General features: G+C 37.3%; 1 protein-coding gene across 1 annotated transcript in view; it reads left to right on the top strand.

The window, feature by feature from the left end:
- The first annotated feature begins 1,165 nt into the window (after nt 1-1,165).
- The window catches only part of LOC308691814 (protein mono-ADP-ribosyltransferase PARP4-like), a 33,684-nt gene continuing 19,643 nt past the window's right edge, over nt 1,166-15,206 (top strand). Inside the window, exons 1-23 of the mRNA XM_081367377.1 lie at nt 1,166-1,383; nt 1,646-1,778; nt 3,982-4,177; nt 4,294-4,408; nt 4,540-4,618; nt 4,898-4,996; nt 5,106-5,264; nt 5,378-5,515; nt 5,606-5,764; nt 5,900-6,051; nt 6,132-6,263; nt 7,207-7,305; nt 7,414-7,597; nt 7,693-7,840; nt 9,394-9,536; nt 9,995-10,126; nt 10,216-10,302; nt 10,392-10,556; nt 10,652-10,695; nt 10,799-10,877; nt 10,994-11,131; nt 11,255-11,462; nt 11,650-11,720. Of these exons, the coding sequence (XP_081223503.1) occupies nt 1,653-1,778; nt 3,982-4,177; nt 4,294-4,408; nt 4,540-4,618; nt 4,898-4,996; nt 5,106-5,264; nt 5,378-5,515; nt 5,606-5,764; nt 5,900-6,051; nt 6,132-6,263; nt 7,207-7,305; nt 7,414-7,597; nt 7,693-7,840; nt 9,394-9,536; nt 9,995-10,126; nt 10,216-10,302; nt 10,392-10,556; nt 10,652-10,695; nt 10,799-10,877; nt 10,994-11,131; nt 11,255-11,462; nt 11,650-11,720 (2,853 nt within the window). The 5' untranslated portion in view covers nt 1,166-1,383; nt 1,646-1,652. The remainder of the gene's footprint in view (nt 1,384-1,645; nt 1,779-3,981; nt 4,178-4,293; nt 4,409-4,539; nt 4,619-4,897; nt 4,997-5,105; nt 5,265-5,377; nt 5,516-5,605; nt 5,765-5,899; nt 6,052-6,131; nt 6,264-7,206; nt 7,306-7,413; nt 7,598-7,692; nt 7,841-9,393; nt 9,537-9,994; nt 10,127-10,215; nt 10,303-10,391; nt 10,557-10,651; nt 10,696-10,798; nt 10,878-10,993; nt 11,132-11,254; nt 11,463-11,649; nt 11,721-15,206) is intronic.

Raw genomic sequence — 15,206 nt, 5'->3', positions numbered from 1 at the left:
TGTATAGCATATTTAAGGTAGCAATGCAATACATAATAACATATTACTGATATTAATAATATGACAATATCTGCAGTCAATATTGATTAAATGGGAGGGAAAAATCCTGCCCATAACGCAGAAAAATGATAAAAGCACGTTCATGTTCATCTACTGAAGTGGTATTCTGGAACTGTGAATAAACTGAATAAAACAGCAAAATAACAACAATAACAATAACATCTTCATTAAACAAAAAAAGAGATTAGCTTAGATAAAGTTTGATAGGCTACCAGTAAAAAGTCTGGACCCATTACTATTTTTAATGTTTTTGAAAGAAGTTTATTATTATGCTACAAGCCTGCATTTATTTGATCAAAAATACAGAAAAAAAACAGGAATATTCAGCAAGGATGTGTTAAATTTATAAAAGTGATATTGAAGACTTTTTTAAAACAACTTTTTAATAATCAAAGAATCATGAAAAAAAGTATCACATGTTATAAAATAAATATTAAGCACCATCTAACATTTGATAATAAATCAGAATATTATAAAGTTTTCTGAAGGATCACGTGACACTAAATTCAGCTTTGCATCACAGAAATATATTTTAAAGTATAGCCTAGTAAAATAGAAAACCATTATTTTAAATTGTAATAATATTTCACTATATTATTTTTCTGTATTTTTGATCAAATAAATCCAGGCTTGATGAGCATAAGAGACTTCTTTCAAAAACATTACAAATAGTAATTTGTCCAAACTTATGTACTGTGTAAGTAAAAATATACTAAATTTAAAATTAAATGTTGTATAAATAAAAAGGTTAGGAATCATATTTGTTTCAAGTGTGTTTTATTGGGGGTGGGGGGCCTCCAACATGAATTTTGCCTAGGGCCTCCAAATGTCTAGATCCGGCCCTGGATACACCTACTACAGTCACTCACTCACTCTCACACACACACACACACACACACACACACACACGAAAACTCTCCGCGTAGCTCAGTGGTTCTCAATTCCAGTCCTCGTGCCCCACTGCTCTGAGTCTGCACATTTTGTATGTCTCTTATCTGACAGACACACTCAGTTCAGTTTATGGAGTCTCTCCTAATGAGCTGATGATCTGGTTCAGGTGTGTTAAATAAGGGAGACATACAAAATGTGCAGAGCAGTGGGTCACGAGGACTGTGGAATTAAGAACCACTGGCGTAGCTGCTGTGTAGCCTACACGCGCCTCATGAAGAACTGAGTTTCAACCACTGGATCCCGTCTAATGTTTATATAGGGGGTGACTGACATACTGTACGAGTCAGGAAGTAATTTAACAAACTTCACATGCAGATTGTTTACGTCTTCTTTAATTGTATTTTCTTAAAATAGGGTATAAACTTCTCCACGGTAAGATATGCTCTTCCATCTTCTAATGACGTGATATCTATCATACTGCGATTTTGATTATTGCCTGAATGTTTAATTACTTCAAGAGAAAGTTAAATTCACTTGTTTTAGCTATGTATGTATAGTATACATAATTTGTTTATAAATATTCGATTTTTATTTGAATATGTTTGTGTTAATGCATAAAGTACATATAGTGTTCGTATGATTGATTGATATTTTTTCTTTGTTTATCTTCTGTCGTTTTTCTTGGCATGTTCAGTGGCATCATGACAGTGTTTGAAAACTGTACTGTAGTGTTAGATGTGAAGAATGTGCCTTATAAAGAGAAGAACAAACTGAGACTGGCTCTTCTGGAAAATGGAGGAAACATCTCTTATGTCATCAACAAAGAGGTTCTGCTCATTTTTATACTCTTTCTAACTGAACTATATTTTTTCTGTCATCAAAACAGTTACATTTTTACAACAGTAAACAGAGTTTGTTTACACAAATGTTAGATTTAGATCTGTATTGGTGCCGTGTGGTGGAAAGAAATATAATGAGGTTTAACCATTGGACTCCAGTTTAGCCCTATGGGCCATTCTGCAGAATTGGTTCATAGTCAGAGTTGGAAACATCTTTAAAAAAAAGGTGTCTTTTTCCACAAATGTGGTATGTATGCAAATTGTTTCCAGAGTACACATTTCTAGTAATGTGCAGTAAATTATCATATTGTATTTTCAGAAAGTTTTGGAATATTTTTCCTCTCCCCAAATTTGTCACTACCGAAATAATTTAATAAGATGGCTTCTATTGACCTATTAATATTTTGTTTACATCTACCTTGTAAACTTTTTTTTTTAAGTTTTCACAGGTAAATCAATAGCCTAACAATTACAATTTTAACAATATTTCAAGTGTAATTTATAAGATTTGTTGTATTTTGAATTTGAACCCAATTTTTCTTTGTAAAAGGCATTAAGTTAATCATACTGATTTCAAAGTTAAGTATTCATTAGTTTGAATATACATTGAACCAAACACTATAATAACATCTTAGTTGATAATTCAGTATACTTTATTTTAGACAAAACATCCATGTTTCGGTCGTGACGGCACATTTTCGGTAGAGACAGTAATGTTTTGGTAGCGACCACATCATATTACAAAATTTTAATTCACATACTAAAACACCTACGAAAACATACTAAGATATTAATGATTTGCATAACTACAATTTCCCCCAAATAAATGATTGTTCCCTTTTGTCACTACCAAAACAATGGTGTCATGTTTCGGTAATGACTGTTTCGGTAGTGACAATTTAAGATACTTTTAAACCCAGTTCAAAGATGTAGCCAGCACATGGTTACCTAGCACAGTTCTGAACAGTTGTACACATAAAAACTAATTTGTATGGAATTACACCCAAAAAGTTTGCTTAATTGCAGAAAAAAAGGTGTTTGGTAGTGACATCTCTTAAAGTTACACACAGATTTTCAGACTTTTAAACACATTTCCCTCAAAATGATGGTTCCTATCTATAATGAAAGAGAGGCTATGAGAGAGAGGCACACAAGAATATTTCCTGATCAAAAATGTAAGGGTGTGGTAAAAATCAGTCTCAACCAATGGACTAAAACACACACTGTTTTGGTAGTGACATGAAAATGTGGGACACATTTTTTTTACACATTTAAAAATAAAAAATAAAATAAATGTGTTTTTTTTTTTTTTTTTACTTAACTTGTTAAAAGAAATCAAAAGGATATTTGTAAAAAACAACAATGGAAAAAATAGAAAAAAATATTTCAATATCATTTTCACAAGTTGAAATTTAGGGGTTAGGGTTCGGGACAGCGTGGGTTAGGGTTAGGGTTCGTATATTAAGCTTACTTGTATTTTAAATATTATTGTGGGATTCAATAGATAATAGAAGGATCTTAGTAAACATCTAAAATTTGAATACTTAAATGCTTTTTAAATGTGTTTTTGGGTTGTCGGACAGCAGTTTGCACCAATTCTATAGAATGGCCCATATATAAATAAATACACAGGCCTGAGCAATTCCCTTTCTTTGAACAGGGTTTTCAGACATAATTACTTACATTAATAAGGCTAGGTTTTGCATTTGAAAAATTAAGACTTCTTGTCAAAGTTTATCATTTTTTTATTTGAAATTGAAATTAAAGTGTCAGTTTGTGCATTATCATTACATTCAAACCTGAACACAGAGAAAGTGTTTTACCTATAATTAATTTTTTTTTAAATCGCTAAAAGTGTAAAAAATGTCAGTACTTTGATCCATCTGGCAGTGATTTTTCAACCTCTTAGTTCAGTCTTCTGGCTCAACTAAACAGTCAAGTCAAGTTTTAGATCTTACTCTGCCTATTTTGTTTATTTTGCACTCTTGGCAATTTTTAGGTCTAAAACGACCGAACCGTACCAGTGGGTTAAAATGAACTACTCTCTATAAGCTAATTTTATATTAGTTCCTACAACAGTAACATGGCAACTTAAAATATGTAAAAGTGACACCAAAGTGTGCAATGTTTCTACTAAAAGTCACTAAAGAGCTGGAGTATGTCTTCTTCTGACCTGCTTTCTCTTCTCCAGTGCTCTTTTGTAGTCACCAGCAGTGTGAATGACCTGAGCAGTAACCGGCAGCGCAGCATCCAGAAGCTCCGGATCCCAGTGGTTGGGACGCAGTATGTGTGGAGCTGTCTGGATGAAGGGCGTCTCCTGCCTTTGACGGAGCATGATTTGGCCCCACAGCTGGCTTGTCCCACCTCTGAATTCATCTCTCGTCCAGGTAGGAGATTCCTGAAAATGTATTTGACATTGTTTTTAGGTTATAAGATTATTAAGTGAGATTTAAACATACATTTTTGTTGCTCTGTTGACATAAAGTTGTTTTTCACCATAAAGAAGGAAAAGTGTCGACCCAGATACAAGAAAAAGAGGAGTTCAAAGGTCAGTCTGAACTCTCAAAGATTGAGATTGAGACTCTTGAGAAGGGTGGACCCAGTCTCGGCAGGTTCAGGTATGCTCTTGTTTTTTGTCACTTTCAGTTCTTGAGAATTATTGAAGTTTATTTATTGTTCTACATTTTTTACATCATTTATTTAGATGTGCTAGTTTACCTGACTGCATCTTTTCATTTACCCAATGCAGAGTTTACAGAGGCGGCGACCATGAGCTGCCTGAATTTCCTTCATATTTTCAAGTGGCCAAGTATTCCGTTTTTGAGAAGGTGAGTGAGAAAAATGTTATTTACATTGATCTTTGAATTAAAAGAGGTCACGTACTATGTAAAACACAATGTATTGTTCAGAACTCAAAATAGACCATTTATTCACTTTAACCTGCAGAAACAACTCATTCTGAACTTCCACAACTTAATGAACTCAGACAGATAAATAGTATAAAATAATGATAAATGTATGATGACCAGTTTAACACATTCCTGAAGTGATTCTTGTAGCCTCCATCACTGCCTGAGTTTGAAGGATTTTTCATGTCTGTGTTGCAGGTCAAACCCAAGACTTTGTCTGTTTTGGAGCTGCAGAGTGCCAGAGGACGAAAAGGCCAGCAGTATCGTGTGTTGTCTTCAATCTTGCGTGAAGCTGAGGTTTGGTCATCTCGAACACCGTTTAAACTGTTTAGATGTTATCATAGGACTCATATACTGTGAGAGAGGTAATGAACTCTTGACTTGTCTTGACACTCTCTCATTGTAGAGCGCAGTGGTGCAGGACAAGCTTGTGTACTGCGTGACGTCTGAGGATGCTGTGGAAGCGTATCTCCTGCTGATGAAGGAGATGGAGACACAGGGATTCACAAGAACTCACACGCTTCCTCCTGAGGTTGAACGCTTGGCGTCCTACAGCCTGCAGCAGGTTACACAGAAACAGCTCTATGAAGATCTATTTTATTCAGTTGATACTGTACAGTATGTGCATATATAACGTGTCCGATGAGTGTAAAATCAGTTCACTCTTTTGATTTGCAGCTTCTGTTGGAGGAGAAGCTGAACTGCAGCTCATTATCACAGGAAGTTGGCGCCTTTGTGGAGCTGGTTTGGACCGAAGCTCTTGGTTCCCTTAGTAACACCCTGACAGTCCCTGTCTCCAGAATCAGCCTTAATGATGTGAGAATGAGCCTTAGATAATCACACACACACATCCAACCATGAAGCTCACAGGAATGTTGTGTGTTTAATGTCTCTGTGCTGTTGCAGGTGAGCAGGGTGGAGGGACTGTTACTGCAGGCACAAAAGACTCAGAAAGAGGATGAAGTCAAGGCCCTGCTAGAGGAGGTCAACACTCTTCTACCCCTCAGAATGATCGACCCTCCTTCCAAACACAAGCTTGTGTCTCAGAAACTTGATCTTTGTCAGGTAACATTTATGCAATTATAATACATGGTTAAATAGATTCCTTCATATTTGGGGATTTTGGTAGATTCTTCAATATGGATTTTTAACTCCACACACAGTGCAGACTGGTACTTTAAAGTCTTCTGTCGTCCTCAGCTGATAAGAGACATTCTGAATGTGAGTGAAGCCACTCTGGGAAGCCCCTCGCCCTCGTCTCTGGGAAAGTATCGAGCTCTGAGGTGCAGCATTGAGGTTGTTCCACCACAAAACCCTGAGTTTCATGTTGTCTCTCAACTGCTTCAGGAAAGGTAAACTTGATTGTGACGACTGTGGTCTGAAGTTCAAACATGAATATATTATGATGGTGTTAATCTTGTATCCACTACAGGCCTGTTCAGATTCAGCAGATACTGCGTGTAAGCAGAGGGGTGGAGCTTCAAATGTTTTGGGAGGATTTAGGAAAAATTAAGCCTCTCCTTCACTCCACCAGTCCCAGTAGTTTTGTTGGAATACTGTCACGGTAAGAGCATATTCTTTTAAAAATAATATTTACACAGTGACAAAACCACACAAACCTATGTCTGACATAAACCATTTCAAAGTCCCTTTTAAACAAGTCATTTCACTCGGCGGCCATCTTTGAAACACCTCTCGGGCATGCAAGTGCAGCTCTTTTCACCAAGCTCACGATTCAATTTCATATTTAAAATTACCAACGAAATCTGACAACAACTGTCTCATAAATTTTGTTTGAATTGTGACAGAAAATGAATTTTTTTAATTTTGGATCAAGCTAATGTGCATGCGCTGTGGAAGGGCGTCTTGACTGTTTCTATAGGAACCGGAGCTTCTAACGGCATCTGCAGTGAGGCGATGACTTTACCAGTCGGCGATTGGCTCTTATTTAGAAAGTGGGACTCATTCCGCTATATTGAGCGTTGCACTTTTCCACTTTCAAAACAATACGAGTGACGCGTCTTGTGTTATTCTATTGTCTTTGACCATATACTGTGGTGGAGTAAGTGAAGACAGACAGTGTGTGTGGCTGAACCATTTTTCTAACCAAATAAACATTTTTAATACCAACATTATAATGAACAAAACTGGACATTGTTGTTGAGATTTGCATTTAATGTAGTAAGATTACATTTAACCGTGTTATTAAATTAATAAATGATGGCAAATTAATCTAAATGTAAAAATAGAGGAAATGAGCAATACTAAAAACACAATGTAGACCAACCCTTTTAATCTCTAATATCTGTCTATAAATTGACAGAAATCACTTTTTGTAATGTCTATTCAATGATTTACTCTTCTGCAATAATCATGTAATGTCTTTTGTTCGTTTTTGGGATTTTCTCTACAAGTGTTAACATGATTCATTATCATTCATTTAATTCATTATTCATCTTATGTAATTAATTAAATATAATTTTTTTTAAATGGAATATTCTATGTAGAGGTCTGCTGCTGCCCAGGGTTGGAGTCGAACAGCATGGAATTGAGAGGACGGATATCGGGAATCTTGGAGGAGGAATCTACTTCAGTGACTCTCTAAAGTCAGTGGTCTTTTAATATGACTGATTTGTAAATACTCCAGTTTCATGACAACTGAAGATTGTTCAACTACAACTAACCAATCAGTAAGTTTCTGCTCTGTGTTAAAGCACTAGTTTGAAATACTCCAAGCCCAGTGTAACTGACGGCTCTCGGCTGCTGTTGGTGTGTGAAGTGGCGTTGGGTCGCTGCAAAGACCTGCTGAAGAAAGACACCACTTTGACCTGCGCCCCTGACGGCTACCACAGTGTACATGGAGTCCGCCGCACACCCAACAGACTCTCTGAATTTGAGGTGCTAGTCATTTTCTCTGTACTCAATTATTCTGCTCATGTTTTTGGGATCTAATGTGATTCTTGTGTTTGTGTGTGCTGGTTTCTATTTGACAGGATGATGAGTTTGTTGTCTATAACACAGAGCAGATCAGACTGAAGTATGTGGTTCAGTACACTCTGGAGGGAGACGAGTTAAAAGAGTTCCAGCCTCATATCAACACAGTTGTGGAGTTCACACAGCTCACAGACAAGTCTGACATCTGTGAGTAACGTCCAGTGAACAGGACATGTAGAAAGAGCTTTTATATGTGGAGGAATCTGTTGTAGATCTGTCAAATCCATTAAAAATGTAATGAAATTACATGATGGCGGAGCTCATATTCTTGTGTGCAGCACTCCAATATATAGCGCTACAGCGCTTTGGGTGACCCAAGTTTGAGTCACGCAGAACAGCCCTTTAAAGGGCACCTATTATGACTCTTATCACAAGATGTAAAATAAGTCTCTGATGTCCCCAGAGTATGTATGTGAAGTTTTAGTTCAAAATACCCAACAGATCATTTTTTACAGCATGTTTAAATTGTCATTTTTTGGAGCTCAGAAAAACGTGCTGTTTTAGTGTGTATACCTTTAAATGAAATATGAACTGCTCCTGCCAGCCCACAGGGCGGAGCCTCACGAGCTCGTGCTCAGAGCCAGGACTATCTCATCTGGTGATAATATCAGAACAGAAACTCTCTGTTGCGGAGTTCATTTCGACTCGGAGTCAGACAATAATGCCCACAGAGCCAGAGAATATATGCTGTATGGAGATCGAACAGGTATAGTTTAGTTTAATTATGGTTCTAACTTATTTGTCATCTGCTTTTATCCACTTAATTCAAGCCTGCTGTAGCAAACCCCGTCCGAATGATGACCAAAATATACTGACGAGTTCAGTGAAGTTTATTGTACATCACACAAAAGATGAGCGTTAGTTTTACTCCAGAGAATCACTGTAAGAGCTGAATAAACACAGTAAAAGAAGTGCGCATTAAAGTCTTATCCTTAAACTCTCTCTCTCTCCCTTTCATTATCAACATACACAGCGAAGTACACAAAACACTCATTACAACTAACAGTAAACAAATATATACACACCTTTTCAGTGAGTGCTTAATAAACTGGTAAACCTTATATCCGTAAAATGACTCGATGAGCTGTCATAAAGTGCGCGCTCTCACTTTCATTTCTGCCGTGGTCAGTAACGTTAGTCCTGTCGCTCTGAAGACCATAAGCTGGATCACAAACAGTACAGATCCATCCTCGAGTAACAACGAGAGTAAATGAAGACTGCTATGTTCATTCTTACATCCAACAACAAAACACCTCAATCGCTAAGGAGAAATTCTTGTCTACAGCTGCTCAAGCGTCGAAACACTAGTGGACTGTGTCCAGCTCACTCAGGGCGGGTCTATGCTCAAACTGCAGTGTCAATCAACAGTCGTGGGATGGGCCTGTGCAAAGTGATGTCACATTGCCCCGAATCTGAGAACAGCTCGTTCTGGACAGTGCTTATGATTTATGGGGATTATAAAAAAAGCACTGGGTAGATTTTTATCATTATAGGGTGGTTGTGTAGACACACTGCCAACACACATTTGTTCAAACACCATGTAAAAGTGAATTTTGCATAATCAGGTGCCCTTTAACGGTGAACTTTGACATGGCGGAGGTAAAATCATTCTTCAGGGTCATCTAATGCTTTGTAAAGCTGAATGCTCTGATTTGGATTTGTGAAATTGATCATTGGTTTTGTTTAATGTGTTTCTTTAGTGTCCAGTGATGACAGTGAGGGTTTGGAGTCCACTAAAAACCCTCTGGAGGAGATGACTGCAGGTTTGCTGGACAGCAATGGTCAGAAAATTCCTCTTCAGGCTGTCAATGTGAGGTGCAAGCTGATGGACCTGCTGTGTCAGGTGTGATACTACAGCTGGACTGCGAGTGTATGAGCGATACAAAGCAGCTGTGTGTTTTCAATCAAAGCATCACTGTTTTCTCTCACTGCTAAGGTCAATCATGTGTTCAACAATGTTATGAAACATAAAAAGTGAGAATAAAGGATAAATAGAATAAGTGAAATATCAGAAAATATGATTAAAAATATGAACATTTTAATTAGAGATGAAGAGGCTGACAGCAAATATGGGGTGGTAATAAAATTGTTAAATTAAGGCAGATGAAAACAAAACAGCAATGGACACAATTATAATAGGGAACAAAGAGTGCAATAGGGAACAAAGACATGACGTGGTGTTTAAGAACTTCAAAGTAAAATCCAAAAGGGTTAACAAAATAAAAGAAAGAACCATAGCAAAATTATAATGACAATTTCAAACTGTAACCATAACCAAAACTTTCTCTGTTCTGTCATCAGGTCATCATTTTTCAGACCTACACAAACAAGAGTGCTGTTCCCATTGAAGCAAAGTACGTCTTTCCACTGGAGGAGACGGCAGCAGTGTGTGGATTTGAAGCCTTTATCAATGGAAAACACGTCGTTGGAAAGGTTAAAGTCATTCAGAATCTGCCGAATGCAGCTTTTGCTCTTCATTTCTGCTTTCTCATCAGTTTTCAATGTCTTTCTTTGTCCTGTAGGTAAAGGAAAAAGAGCAGGCTCGTAAGGAGTACAAGCAAGCCATAGAGAAAGGCCATGGAGCCTACCTGATGGACCAGGATGCACCTGTGAGTTACTTACTACTGTTTCTTTCTCTGATGCATGAGTGATAATGTATCAGAAGGCTTCTTTAAGGTCATGTGTTTATGTGAGGCAGGATGTATTTACTATCAGCGTGGGGAACCTTCCTCCCGGAGCCACAGTTTTGATCAAGGTGACGTTCATCACTGAGCTGGTGGTGAGATCAGGCTTTATAGTCTTCTCTCTGGCTGGCAGCGTGGCACCATGGCAACAGAGCGCCGCCCTTAATCTGACTACTCAGGTACGACACGATTGGTCTTTAGTCACTGTAGTTAAACTACTGTATGGGCTGCTGTTAGTTACAGTGTTTTGACTGAGAGTTTTGTTGTATTTCAGGCAACTGTTGAAAAGATTGGTGTAACGGAGCTTCAGTCAGAGGGGTGAGAGTCTCAAACCCTGGGGAATTCACAGGGATATTCACTAAAGATTCACTAAAAATCTTTATAATATCACAATCTTTCATTCGTTCCCTCTTTTTTTCAGGGAGTTTTCTCTGTCTATGTCCATTGAAATGCCTTACGAGATCATCAACTTGAGTTCTTCACACCGCATCAGAACCAAGGTTATTTTACTTATTTTTGTGGATTGTCTTACTAAATACTTGTGTTCTCCAAAGGAAATAAAACATATTTGGTTTTGAACAGTATTATTAACAGTATCAGTGTTTTTCCCATTCAGATGACCGACTGTAAGGCTGTGGTCAGCACGTTACCGGGACAGACTCTTGGATCTGAAGGGTTACAGGTGTACTTCAGTCTTTCTAATATCCACATGCCCAGGATGTTGGTCGAGAACCATCCGGATAAATATAGTCAGGTAATGAAATAATCAGTCACATCTGACTGATATTGCAGACAAAAATGCCTCTTTCTCTTTCACATGGCCTGATCTATAAAACACACAGAAAAGTCGTTCTCTGACACTCTTTGATCCCTACAGGCCTGCATGCTGGTGTTTTACCCAGACTTTAAGTCAAGCGGGGTTTCCAGCTCTGGAGATCCGTCCAGTGTGAGCGATGTGGTCATTCTACTGGACTCATCCAAGTCCATGCGGGGAGACGCCATGCTGAACGCCCGCAGGATTGCCCTTCAAGTCCTTAAATCTCTGGACCGCTCCCTGAAGATCAACATCATCTCTTTCAGCACTGGTTAGTACTCACTGAAACAATTGTGCTGTTGTTCTAGTGATCATCTTGTAATGTAGACACTTTCATTTCCCTATTATTCTTGTAATTCACAGTGAAGCATTATGGGTGAAGAACATTATATGCTGGTACATTATATGCTGGTACTACATTCACACAGTGTTAATCTTAAAATGTGTGTGCTTTTAAGATTACAAGGAAGCTTTTCCTGCACCAGTGCCTTTAGATGAAGCATCTGAACCAGCCAGAAAATTTATAATGGTGAGTAATGTTTAAAAATGGCTAAAGATGAGTGTTTCTGTGCTTTGAAAGGAGGCATATTGAGATTCTTCAAGTTTTTTGACTTCTTCATACCTGTCAACCTTGAAATTATGGGGGGGGGGGGTGGATGACGACGACACGCATGCATTACATTGCATTGCATTTAATGTGTGCTGGTCAACTAGTCTAAAATTAAGAAACCCCTAGAATAAAGTTGTTGTTTTTTTTTATTGAAAATAGGAACATTGTGTACACTTAAGATAGGCTACTTAATTTATTATTCCAACATCCAAAATATGATCCTAATTCCCACAGGGAAAAGGGATTCTATTTGTGAAGTTCTGTCTTTGCGTTTAAACATTGCACATGTTAAACAGAACACGCATTAACTGAATAAATGTTAACATATTTTTAGAAAACAGGTGACAATGAATAGACAGGAGTCCAATAATAGCATAACGAATCACTTATTCTAAAAAATAATTTTAAGTAGCCTATAAGTTAGACGAATTCGACATATAATGAGGGCTGAGTTAACCAGGGCCGTTTCTAGGCATAGGCAAACTAGGCGGTCGCCAAGCAGGGCGCAAACAGCTGGGGGGCGCCATTGAGAGCCCCCACCACACCAAGAGATTTTTGCCCAAGCGAGGCAAATTTTTTTACATTTCTGATGATGGAGCGTATATTTGCACTAAGTGCCTGTCTTTTTTAGCAAAAATACGCCCACCACTAAATATCTACAGTGACATAGGTCGTAAGGTGTGAGGTGCTTGAAAGTAGCTTTGGATGCGTTCGACCCGAGTTCGAATCCGCCTTTTGCCGAAATCGCTCTTCTCCCTTTTCCCAACACTTGAGATGTAAAATTTATAGCCTAATATAAAGGTCTCTAGCGTTATATTTTGTCAACGAATTAAAATCGAAATCGTGATATGGCTTTGTGCCTTTATAAAACAGCACAAGACTTTAATTAAGTAGCCTAGACATTCTGTTTGTGCTGCGTGATTTAAAGAAGTGCGCACTTTGCTCATGCGATCAGCATGGTGATCTGGTGTTTTTCTCCAAAATAATAATAAATTCTCCATAATTTCTTGCAAGTGAAGAAATTAGGAGGACAAAAGTATTGTAATTTCCAGATACTATAGTGTAATGTAAAATATACTTTTGAAATATTCATTTTAATTTATAAAGTAGCCTACATATGATTGGCTATATGGATTTTACGTCATAGGAATACTTATATAAATCATAAACACCAGTGATAATGTAATGTAGACTGAGACTCTATATGATAACTAATAAGATGTTTGAGCCCTCTTTAGTGTCCAGGTACAAGTCAATGGTTTTTCTTTGTTCAATGTGCACAGTTCCTGGGTTGAAGATCAAAGTACCAGATTGATGCATTAATTTAACCTTAAAATGTAGCCTACAAAATTTTCTTTTTGGCCCTGGTGTTAACAGTAGCCTAAAATGTCCGTCACTTAACGAATATTAAAAACACGGATGGATAATACAAAATGCTTTCAGACATTTTGACAGAAAAAAAAGCAAGAACAAAATTTAAACTGAGCCTGTCAATTTTAATTTTAGTTATCTTCTCTCACTGTGCGCGCGTCCGTGTTTGTGAGAGAGAGCTCGCGCAGATACAACGGTACTTTTTAATCTAAGTAACTAACGCGCTAATTTTCATACAAAATAAATATGTAACATAATTAGGTACTTAAGTTATTATTAACACAATAACGTAACACATGAAGCTACATTTCTCAACACTGAGAATGAATAAATAGCCTACACGCATAGTTTCTCTAGACTCGCGTTTATCAGTAATCCACAAATCAAATCACCATAAATCGTCATGAATGCGATTTTCTAGTTTTTATGGTTCGTTCCAACGGTCAGACATGTATTTATCATTGAGTCCAGAGGAAACCCCGCTTGACTTAAAGTCTGGATAAAACACCAGCATGCAGGCCTGTAGGGATCAGAGAGTGTCAGAGAACGACCTTTCTGTGTGTTTTATAGATCAGGCCATGTGAAAGAAAAAGAGGAAATTTAAGGTTTTGATATTAAGATAATTACTTATTTTTCAAAATATAATGCATAGTGCTAGTAGGCCTAAGTTTATTAGTCACATTCTTCCACTTGAGTAAACTTAGAATAAACTATTGCTATATAATACATATATAGCCTAAATGAGCAAAACTTGGCCACTAAATATTTAATATTCAATTATTTTAATGATCACAATTCAATTTTTAATTTTATTAAATTGAACAAGCGCAACATTCAGCATTCAATCAAATATTCTAAAAGATGTTTTATTAAGAATAATGTTATTTCAACATAATATCTCGTTATTTCGACATAATATGTGTGCGTGCAACAAGTAAGAAGTGCATTTGTAAATCCGGTGACGTGCATTGATTTTTATTAATAAACTTCTGACAGTGTCGACTCGGCAGCAGAGATGAAGTTGACGATCGCCATCTCCGTAGTGAACGCGCCTAGAGAGAGAAATGCACATAATGGATTACATAATCAGAGAGTAGCCTAGCTTTTTTCTTTCGTTTTAAATTATTTCGTTTAAAGACTATTTAAGCTTTGTGTATTTGATGTATTTCTCATGTCTGTGTGAGGCATAGGCTGAGTTTCGTTAAGTTAGGATGAGATGCGCTCCAGTTAACGTGCAATAAGTAAGTGCATAGAGTGCAATTCTATGTATAATAATCATGGATGTACTGTTTGAAGATTGACAGGGAGAGGACCAGCATAGCCTACTATTAGGACTGTAGCCTACTTACAGGTTTTTTTTTTTTTTTTCATTAAAAGGTTTGAGTAGGCTACAATCGGTAAAAAATCAATCAAAATCAAAAGTTAGGAACAACACAGCACATCACAGCCAAAAGTGGGTATTGAGGATCAACTCCTGCATATTGTACATTTTAAACACAAGAGTTATTTCAAATAATATCTAAAGAATATTCACAGTTCATTAGCTGTGCGAGAATCACAGTTCATTTTCTTCCTCCAAGCAGAGAAATGTACACTGAACTTATAAAAACAACAACTTGACTACTACCATCCACAGAGTAAATGTAATCCCATGCTGTCTGGTTTAGATTTCGTTCGTGTGAACATCCATACGCAGCACAAAAGTCCGGTATCATCCATAAAATCAAAGTATAGGTGGAGATAGCAGCGTTACCTTGCTACTTCCTATGGCAAGACCCCTGTTCAAAGATGGCGGCGGTTTTGACGCATGTTTAGAACCCCAAGGCGACATCTAGTGTTTATAGAGTAACAAATCGTACCAGCGTACTTTAAAGTCAAAATGCGTATCCGATACGCAAAATGCGTAGATGTTGGCAGGTCTGCGTCTTCCATCAGGAGACATCATTCGATTCACATTATGCATCTTCACTTCATTTCAGCTTTTCAGTTGTTGCTCATGAACACTCAGTTCCAATTAGAGCGAGATGTTTTTCC

Source organism: Scardinius erythrophthalmus (assembly GCF_964197995.2).
Source record: "Scardinius erythrophthalmus genome assembly, chromosome: 6".
Lineage (NCBI taxonomy): Eukaryota > Metazoa > Chordata > Actinopteri > Cypriniformes > Leuciscidae > Scardinius > Scardinius erythrophthalmus.
The sequence above is the reverse complement of the archived record's forward strand: the minus strand, read 5'-3'. Positions and strand labels throughout refer to the sequence as shown.